This window comes from Bufo gargarizans, unplaced genomic scaffold (assembly GCF_014858855.1).
Source record: "Bufo gargarizans isolate SCDJY-AF-19 unplaced genomic scaffold, ASM1485885v1 fragScaff_scaffold_395_pilon:::fragment_2:::debris, whole genome shotgun sequence".
NCBI classification, from domain to species: Eukaryota; Metazoa; Chordata; class Amphibia; order Anura; family Bufonidae; genus Bufo; species Bufo gargarizans.
This window is the reverse complement of record NW_025334108.1, coordinates 273,920-284,085: the sequence shown is the minus strand read 5'-3', so window position 1 is coordinate 284,085 and position 10,166 is coordinate 273,920. Positions and strand designations below refer to the sequence as shown.

Here is a 10,166-nt window from a genome sequence, read left to right as displayed (position 1 = left end):
GCAGATACTGAGGATTACACCCAGTATACAGGACAGGAGAAGTGGTACTGTGCAGTGTATATATACAGAATAAGAGCAGATACTGAGGATTACACCCAGTATACAGGACAGGAGAAGTGGTACTGTGCAGTGTATATATACAGAATAAGAGCAGATACTGAGGATTACACCCGGTATACAGGACAGGAGAAGTGGTACTGTGCAGTGTATATATATACAGAATAAGAGCAGATACTGAGGATTACACCCAGTATACAGGACAGGAGAAGTGGTACTGTGCAGTGTATATATATACAGAATAAGAGCAGATACTGAGGATTACACCCGGTATACAGGACAGGAGAAGTGGTACTGTGCAGTGTATATATATACAGAATAAGAGCAGATACTGAGGATTACACCCAGTATACAGGACAGGAGAAGTGGTACTGTGCAGTGTATATATACAGAATAAGAGCAGATACTGAGGATTACACCCAGTATACAGGACAGGAGAAGTGGTACTGTGCAGTGTATATATATACAGAATAAGAGCAGATACTGAGGATTACACCCAGTATACAGGACAGGAGAAGTGGTACTGTGCAGTGTATATATACAGAATAAGAGCAGATACTGAGGATTACACCCGGTATACAGGACAGGAGAAGTGGTACTGTGCAGTGTATATATATACAGAATAAGAGCAGATACTGAGGATTACACCCAGTATACAGGACAGGAGAAGTGGTACTGTGCAGTGTATATATACAGAATAAGAGCAGATACTGAGGAACTCTTTTTAATTTTATACAAAAATACAAAAAATTTGCCATAAAATTTCCAAACAATATATAAAACAAGTATATACACTTACCCTCCTGGCCCAGCTCCATGCATACTATCTCATTCATACCTACTAAAAAGAGAAAATGAAACCTAGCCTAACGTAAACATCCGATCCGGCTGAACCCCGACTATATACAAATTTATACAAATTGTTTCTAACAGAAAAAAAAGACAACTTGTCACAATAAATAATCATACTAAAAATATCAAATAAAAATCATTTATTTTTTTTTTTTTAATATATATATATTTTTTTGTATTTTTTTTTTTTGTATATATTTTTTTATTTTTTTATTTTTTTTTTGGGTATACACACACATATGAGAAAAACAAAAACAAACCTATACTAACCCTACCAATCTATCTATCCCATCACCTTCACCCAGGGCCAACCTCCGCCTCTTGTCCCTCCATGAGGCCAGCCCTTCCTCCACCACCCACACCCAGCCCCTCGCCTCATGTCCTCCTATGTCCGCATAGTCCAGGGCTGGATGCAGGCCTCCCCACACGAAAAATAAATAAATAAATATGAACCCCCCCCCCCACCCCATCCCACCCAACCTAACTACACCCCACTTACCCTATCATACAATATATACATCTTATAACAACCATATCTATCTATACAAACCAATATTAAAATCCACCCGAAGGCCCAAGTTCAGTCATTTGCAAACCTTTCTTCAAAAACTCATCTTAAATACAAAACAAAAACCTAATGTGAAAGCCTCAGCCCAACACCAGGAAAAGTGCTACTGAGGCTAAGGCACATCAAAGGTGAAGCCTCTCCAGAGGTAAGAGACCCCATCCGTACCCACCTTCTCGCACTCAAGAGAGCGAACCTTCGCCAGGTCACCTAGAATGTTCCTACACACTTCTTCCACAGGGAGGACTTTCTGCTGGGTTGAAACTAAACACCGTGCGTTCCATGTGAAGTACCTGACCACTATGCTAACTACAAAAGCTGTGCATGGGTCCCTTCTTCCCAAACCTTTGAATGCTCCATAAGCCCATTCCGCATAGGAGAGGTTGGCTAGCCTAGGCCAGCCAATGGATGCGCCCACCCGTTTGTATACCTCTGTATTAAAGGGACACTGAAGCAGGAAGTGCTCCATACTTTCCAGTATGTCGCCACACTCCTCCCGGGGACAACCCCTTTCATCAGAGTTCCTATACCTCAAGTTGCCCCTTACATACAGCTTCCCGTGAAAGCAGCGCCAAGCCAAGTCCCAAAACTTCAAGGGGATCCTTGCCGAATTTAACAACTGTAAACCCCTGTCTAGATCCCGGCTTGGGCAATCCTTAAGGGCCAGGGGCTTTCGGAAGTGGGTCAACAAGACCCTCTCGTCAAGGGATCTCCTTGACTGGGTCTTGATTTCCCTCACTCCCAAACCCCACCGGCGGATCACCTTCAGAATCGGGGTGACATAAGCCGGAAGATATCCGTGAGGTGTACGCAAATCCTTCACTTGCCCTCCTGTCTCCCACTCCTGGAAGAAAGGCCGAAACCAACCCCTGCAAGAGACTACCCACGGAGGAGCCCTCTCTTTCCAGAGGTTTGCCAGGTTGATCTTAACAAAGGTGTTCACGAGGAACACCACTGGGTTGACCATACCCAACCCCCCTAATCTCCTCGTACGGTATGTCACCTCTCTCTTGACTAGGTTCAGCCTATTCCCCCATAACAGTTGAAAGAACAGACTGTAAACCCGAGTCCAGAGAGGTTCTGGCAAGACACATACACTGGCCAAATAGATAAGCAAAGGGAGAAGGTAAGTCTTGATCAGGTTCACCCTTTCCCTGAGGGTCAAAGACCAACCCTTCCACTGGTCAACCTTCTGAGCGGCGATCGTGAGCCTGCTGTCCCAATTTTGGGTGGGATAATCCCCATGGCCGAATTGAACGCCTAGGACTTTGGCTGACGACTGGGGCTCTGGGAGGGTGTCCGGGAGACCGAAAGATGGATCACCCCCTCCCAGCCAGAGACTCTCACACTTATCCCGGTTAATCACGGACCCGGAAACTTCCGAGTAGCGTTCTACCTCCGACATCACGTATTCCGCCTCCCCTCCCGAGGACACGAAAACAGTGACGTCATCGGCATACGCCACCACCCTCAGAGTGGCTTCCGGCTCCTCCAGACTCATCCTGACTCCCGCCAACGGTCCTCGATCAATCCTCCTAATAAAAGGATCAATCGCAAACACGTATAAGAGCGGGCTCAATGGACAACCCTGGCGGACTCCAGACCCGACCTCAAAAGGGCTGCCAGACCAACCGTTCACCAGAGGGAAACTCTCTGCCCCTGCATACAAGATCTTTAACCAATCGACAAACCCCCCCGGCAGGCCATATTTCAGAAGGACTGCCCAGAGGTACTCGTGGTCAACCCGATCAAAAGCCTTTGCCTGATCTAAAGCCAGCATGTACCCCTTCCAGTTACCCGCCCTACTCTGCTCCACTGCCTCTCGGACACCGAGCACAGCACTAAACGTGCTTCGGCCTGGAACTGAGCAATGTTGGGTCTCCGAAAGGAGCCGGGGCGCAAACTGCACCAACCGTTTAAACAGTATCTTGGCCAGGATCTTTCTGTCCGTATTGAGAAGCGCTATGGGACGCCAATTCTCAATACGGCTCGGATCTTTACCCTTTGATATAAGGATCAGAGCTGACCTCCTCATTGACTTCGGCAGAGCACCCGAGGAAAGGCACTCATTGAATACCTTAGTCAAGAGGGGAACCAAGGAGTCCTTAAAGGTCTTATAAAACTCGGATGTTAAGCCATCCGGGCCTGGCGACTTCTTTAGGGCAAGCCCTTCGATCGCCAGGCTGACTTCCTCTTCTCTGATTTCTTCTATCAAAACGCCAAGAGAGAGGTCTACTCTTGACTCAGGGATGGTTTCAGCCAGGAAAGCCGAAATCCTGTCCCGATTCAGATCCTTCTTCCTCAAGAGGCACGAGTAGAAGGACTTGACGATTTCCAAGATCCCTGATCTGGACCTATCCAGAGATCCCGTACCATCGACCAGTCCCGTCACCAACTTACTTTTCACTGACATCTTACAGTTTCTGTAAGGGTCGGGCGAGCGGTACTTCCCGAAATCCCTCTCAAAAACCAAAGATGTGTGTCTATCGTACTGGCACCTCTTAAGCAAAGATTTCACCCTGGAGATATCCTCTCGGCTACCTCCAGTCGAGACCAGTTGTTCGAGTTTCCTCCTCAGACCCTGATACAAGCGGTACCTGTCCAGGGACCTGAGGCTCGAGAGCTGGCGGAAGAATTTTGCCACCCGATCTTTGAATATCTCCCACCACTCAGACTTAGTGTCACAAAGATCCAGCAACTCTACCTGACTCTGAAGGAAGTCCTTAAAGGATTGTCTCACCTCTGCTTCCTCCAGGAGGGCCGAATTTAGCTTCCAATAGCCTCTTCCCATTTGGGGGGATTCTGCAACATTCAAAGAGAACATAATCATACAGTGATCAGAGAATTCCACCTCTACCACCTCTAAAGGTGAAAAAGTAGTCTCCTCCTTTAAATAAAACCTGTCTATTCTAGACCTAATCTGACTACCTCTATAATAAGTGAAACCACCGTGGCCTGGGGTGTGCCTAATGTGGACATCCACCAGGCGAGCCTCGCTAGCTATGCTATTCAGGGATACACTATCATAAGCCAGCCGGTTTCTGGCGCCTCCCCGGTCTTGGGACCTTGTGACTGTATTAAAGTCCCCGCCAAAGACCACCTGCCGACTCGTAAAAAGGAAAGGTTTGATCCTCATAAAGAGACGCTTCCGATCCCACCTGGTTTGGGGACCATAGATGTTTATCAGGCGAAGCTCTTGACCCTTCATGAGGACATCTAAAATCAAACACCTCCCCATTTCTAACTCAATCACTCGTCGGCTTTCTACTGGTGCGGTAAAAAGAACCGCCACTCCGCTATACGGCTCAGCCGCAAGAGACCAATATGATGGACCACGCCTCCACTCCTTTTTTGCTTTATACACAGCCGCCAAATCTGGCAGCCTGGTCTCTTGCAAAAATAAAATGTCAGCTTCAACCCGGCTGAGAAAATCAAAGGCTGCAAACCTAGCCGCATCCGATTTAATACTGGCGACATTAATGGTCGCCAGCGTCAACGGAGTGAGTGCCGCCATACAGAGTGATTAAGTTAGACGGCCTTCTTCCTTCCCTTCCCCTTCTTGTTCTTTTTCTTACCCCTCTTGGGGCTACCCCCTAAGGTGGCACGATCTCTTTTGAGAGAGACAGTGGTGTCCATCTCATTAGTCACCACCGCCTCCCCCTTCGCACCACCCTTGTCATTCCCATTACCAGCGTCTGGACCCGCCCCACCTCCCGAGGACCTTGCATCCTCACCGGAGGGAGGCGCGGGCCCTTCCAGAGGCTCCTTCTCTTGCCCCTCCGGCTCCCCACCTTCAACCTCCTCCCCGGAAGAAGAGATCTCATCCAAGGTGAGGTACCGGTTGGAAAGATCCAGGGGAAGAGAGTCAGGATTAGAGAGGTCCAGGGGGGAGCTGGCTTTGCCTTCCACAGGCACTCTAGCCGGGCTAGATCTTTTTTTGGTCAGACGTTTCCTTCTTGTTCTTTTAGACTCTGTCTCACTCTCCTCTGTTGCACTCTCGTAGCAAGAGGACAGAGTCACCTCGGAACGGTCTAGTCTCGTGAGTTCCTCATTCACCTCGATATCCCCCAGGGTCTCAGCTCTAGGAGAGGCATTCTCTTGGGAGGGCACAGGCATCACCCCAGGAGGGGGTTCCACCTGCCCCCTCTCCATTTGACGCCTCTCCCTCCGTCTCTGCTGGGACGGGCTTTCTTTTCTCTTCATCGACCCCACTGCCCTGTCGCCTTCGCCAGCACTCGCCTCGGCAGTGGGGGCCTCCCGGCTCGCCTCTGCGCGTGCACGAGCCACGTTGGCGACAGAGCGAGGGCAACGACTGAACGGGTGCCCTAGCTCACCACACAGGTTGCATCTAATCTGCCCACAAGATGCAGCTAGATGGCCTTCACCCCCGCACAACGCGCACCTCTGCACTCGGCAGCTGGCGCTGAAGTGCGAAGGGCTGCCGCACTTGTAACACAGCTTAGGCTGCCCCCTGTAGAACACCATGATCCTATCCCGACCAAGGAAAGCAGATGACGGTATGTGGGAAACCGACCCCCCTGAATGTTTCAACTTAATCTGAAACGTCCAGGCACCCGACCAGATGCCAAACTCATCCAGGTTCTTGCTAGGAAGACCCTGGACGTCCCCGTACCTGCTCAACCAGGTCAAGATGTCAACACAAGAAAGTGACTCATTACGGGTCAGAACGGTCACCTTCTTGACCTCATTCTGGCGGGTTATCGCTTGCACAAAAAAACCCCTGCCAGTCCGGCTGGTCTTTTGCCAGTTCATACCCAGACCAGAAAAGTTCAAGACCCTCTGGCCGGGCAAAACTGACATCAAACTCCCGGGTGCCATACGGATGTATCAGGGCAAAGATGTCACATGCCCTGATGCCCATCTGAAAGAGAAGCTCCGCCACCCTCTTCCTGGTAGGGCACGCTTCATTGCCTCTCCATTTCAGACAGACAACATTCCGTCTGGCTGACCCAGGGCCGGTTGTGGGTGAGGACCAGGTGGTCTCGCCCCCGCCTTGCTCTCGGAAGGCACGCAGGCCATGCCTGTCTATCCAGAAGGATAGATCCACCTGCTGCCCCCCTACTGTAATGGAATTCTCCCCTCTCCTAAGAGCCTCTAGAAGTTGCCGCTGCAAGTTACCGTCACCAGACATTGGTAATGGGGAGGACAATGGGGACCGCCCCTCCCCCCCTGCGCCGGCGACCACACCAGCATAACTTCTGCCAGGCGTAACCGACGCAGGAGGGGCAGCCGGACCGGGCCCACCCCCACCCCCCCCAGACCTATCTACAGCAGGTGTCACTCCAGACCCCTCTGAAGGGGCCACATGAGGCGCACCGGCCACTTGTACAGTGGCCGGCCGACCTCCAACATTCACCCCTCCATCAGGGCCCGGGGCAACACCACTAACAAAAACTGTATTTACACAAGTGACCACTTCTTCAGTGGCCACTACCGCACTCTCCCCTCCACCCACACACACTGCTGGGCCAGAGGGGACAGAGGTCACTTTATTTGTTTTGTCCATCATTTCCTTGCTGGACACATTGTTAACAGTCTTTCCTGATTTTTCGGGCCGGCAGGCTGTAGAACCACTGGTCCCAGCCACGCCGGCCTTATCCACTTGACGGACAGTGCAGGAGGGAGGGGCGGTGCACACCACACTCGCATCAGGACCGCCCCCTCCCTCTCTGCCTACAGACACGCTGCTCTGAGCCCCTTTGTGGGTATCCGAAGCCCCACCCCCTCCACCCCGGACCACTCCCACTGCGCCTCCACTCCCCGCCGTCACGACAATACCAGCGGAAGGGACCGAAGCGGAGCAGACCGGGGCAGAGGAGACTGGAACCCTGGCAAGGACCCGGGCATACAACTTGGGAGGGGCGGAGGCAGCCACCTCGCACCCCCCCCCTGCAACTCCGGATCGGGACACCGCTGTACCCGCGGCCGCACCCTCTCCACCCACAGCCATCCCCACCACCCCCGGACCCCCGTCCCCCACTGCCATGCCAAAACCGACAGGGGGGACTGCAGGGCGCACGGGAGCGGCGAAGCAGACCGGGGCAGAGGACGCAGACCCCAGGACAGGGATCCCGGCAACGACCTCCGCAAGGGGGGCAGTGGCAGCCACATCGCCCCGCCGCACCTCCACCCGGCACCTGTCCAGTGCCCCAGCAGAGGCGGGCGGAGCCACCCGACCACCAACCATGCCCCCCTCGCCACTCGCCCCGGGAGCCTTCCTGTCTGGCCCCTCCTGCTTCTCCTCACCGCCCCTGTTACCGCAAACAGGGACGGCGTCCTGCGCCATCTTTACCACATCTTTCTCCCCACTCCTACGCACCGGTCCCACAGCAGAGACCGGGCCAGGGAGGATGGTGGGGTTCGTGCCCTGAGCTGGCTTTGCAGCCGGCCCCGGGCACGCAGGGTGGGTCACATAGACATACCTCACCTCTGGATTTAATGTCTTTGCCTTTCTCTTCTTTCCTATTGGCTCATCTTCCGGTAATTCATCACCAAAACAAATGTCCTCACGAATTTTGGGGGACTCCAGGTGGCGTATCTCGGCCATAAGCTGCCCCCCAACTCCGCTGCTCTCACTGAAGTCTATTTCCTCATCGGAACTAGTGGGGGGCAGGCACACCTGCTCTGCGGTGATGCCAGTTTCCGCAGGTTGCCCCCCCATGTCCGACTCTTCCTCCTCACTAGAGGAGTCATCTTCTTGCTGCTCACGGCTTCCAGCCATTTCATTGAACCTTTTGTCGTTCATGAGCTTCTCCTTAAAGGGGCCACTGTTCTCCAGAATGGCCCCCATTCTTTCCTGCAGCTCTTTAATAATTTCTTTTAAGCCTTTTACTTTTCTTGTTATTTCCGGCCTGTTTTTTCTGGCCGCTTTGTCCACCTTCCCCCTCTCAAGCCTTAGTTTCTCCCTCACCATCCTGAGGGTCCTATTCTCCTCCTCGAACTCCTGGAGGTAGGCCGTGATCCGGGAGCTGTAAACGGCGATTAGTTCCCGGGGCTTCATGTTGCCCCAGTCAGCCTCAACCGGAACCAGCCCATCCCCAGGAGCACTCCGCGTACCTCTTGGAGGGCTACTGTCCGCCCTCCTGGAACCGCCGGCGATGGACACGGCTTCACCTCCGGGGGCTGCAGGGGCCGCTGCACCACGACTCCTGCTGGATCTTCTGACCCCCGGGGCGGAAGATGGAACTGAGGCCGGTAGCTCACCTCCCCTACCTCCCGCCGGCCTACCCCGGGAAGCAGGATCCTGGGTCTTGAGTCGCTTCATAGCCCAGGACCCCACCACCTCCCTGGGGAGAGAGAGGCAGGGCCTGGGCTGGGATAGATGGAAAAATCCCTGGAAGTCTGTCAGCAATTAGCAGGAGCTCCTCCAGACACAACCACACCCGACCACTGGCTCCTGCACACTGAGGATTACACCCAGTATACAGGACAGGAGAAGTGGTACTGTGCAGTGTATATATACAGAATAAGAGCAGATACTGAGGATTACACCCAGTATACAGGACAGGAGAAGTGGTACTGTGCAGTGTATATATACAGAATAAGAGCAGATACTGAGGATTACACCCAGTATACAGGACAGGAGAAGTGGTACTGTGCAGTGTATATACAGAATAAGAGCAGATACTGAGGATTACACCCAGTATACAGGACAGGAGAAGTGGTACTGTGCAGTGTATATATACAGAATAAGAGCAGATACTGAGGATTACACCCAGTATACAGGACAGGAGAAGTGGTACTGTGCAGTGTATATATACAGAATAAGAGCAGATACTGAGGATTACACCCGGTATACAGGACAGGAGAAGTGGTACTGTGCAGTGTATATATACAGAATAAGAGCAGATACTGAGGATTACACCCAGTATACAGGACAGGAGAAGTGGTACTGTGCAGTGTATATAAGAGCAGATACTGAGGATTACACCCAGTATACAGGACAGGAGAAGTGGTACTGTGCAGTGTATATATATACAGAATAAGAGCAGATACTGAGGATTACACCCAGTATACAGGACAGGAGAAGTGGTACTGTGCAGTGTATATATACAGAATAAGAGCAGATACTGAGGATTACACCCGGTATACAGGACAGGAGAAGTGGTACTGTGCAGTGTATATATACAGAATAAGAGCAGATACTGAGGATTACACCCGGTATACAGGACAGGAGGAGTGGTACTGTGCAGTGTATATATACAGAATAAGAGCAGATACTGAGGATTACACCCAGTATACAGGACAGGAGAAGTGGTACTGTGCAGTGTATATATATACAGAATAAGAGCAGATACTGAGGATTACACCCAGTATACAGGACAGGAGAAGTGGTACTGTGCAGTGTATATATATACAGAATAAGAGCAGATACTGAGGATTACACCCAGTATACAGGACAGGAGAAGTGGTACTGTGCAGTGTATATATACAGAATAAGAGCAGATACTGAGGATTACACCCAGTATACAGGACAGGAGAAGTGGTACTGTGCAGTGTATATATACAGAATAAGAGCAGATACTGAGGATTACACCCAGTATACAGGACAGGAGAAGTGGTACTGTGCAGTGTATATATATACAGAATAAGAGCAGATACTGAGGATTACACCCAGTATACAGGACAGGAGAAGTGGTACTGTGCAGTGTATATATACAGAATAAGAGCA

At 51.4% G+C, this 10,166-nt stretch overlaps 1 protein-coding gene across 1 annotated transcript; it reads right to left on the bottom strand.

Moving 5' to 3' along the window:
- Positions 1 to 4,217: 4,217 nt before the first annotated feature.
- Positions 4,218 to 8,495, bottom strand: LOC122922496. Its single transcript, XM_044273101.1, has 2 exons — positions 7,923 to 8,495; positions 4,218 to 4,276 (listed from the first exon to the last, which is right to left on the bottom strand). The coding sequence occupies exons 1-2, from the start codon at positions 8,493 to 8,495 to the stop codon at positions 4,241 to 4,243; spliced, it is 609 nt and encodes a 202-aa protein (XP_044129036.1). The 3' UTR covers positions 4,218 to 4,240.
- Positions 8,496 to 10,166: the final 1,671 nt, after the last annotated feature.

Bases quoted from the DNA above. Each gene is read 5' to 3' on its own strand.
- LOC122922496 (XM_044273101.1), bottom strand. From the start codon at position 8,495: ATGAAGCCCCGGGAACTAATCGCCGTTTACAGCTCCCGGATCACGGCC. The intron at 4,277-7,922 runs GTGAGGTATGTC...TGAATGTTGCAG, and splicing joins CAAAGACATTAAATCCAGAG to AATCCCCCCAAATGGGAAGA.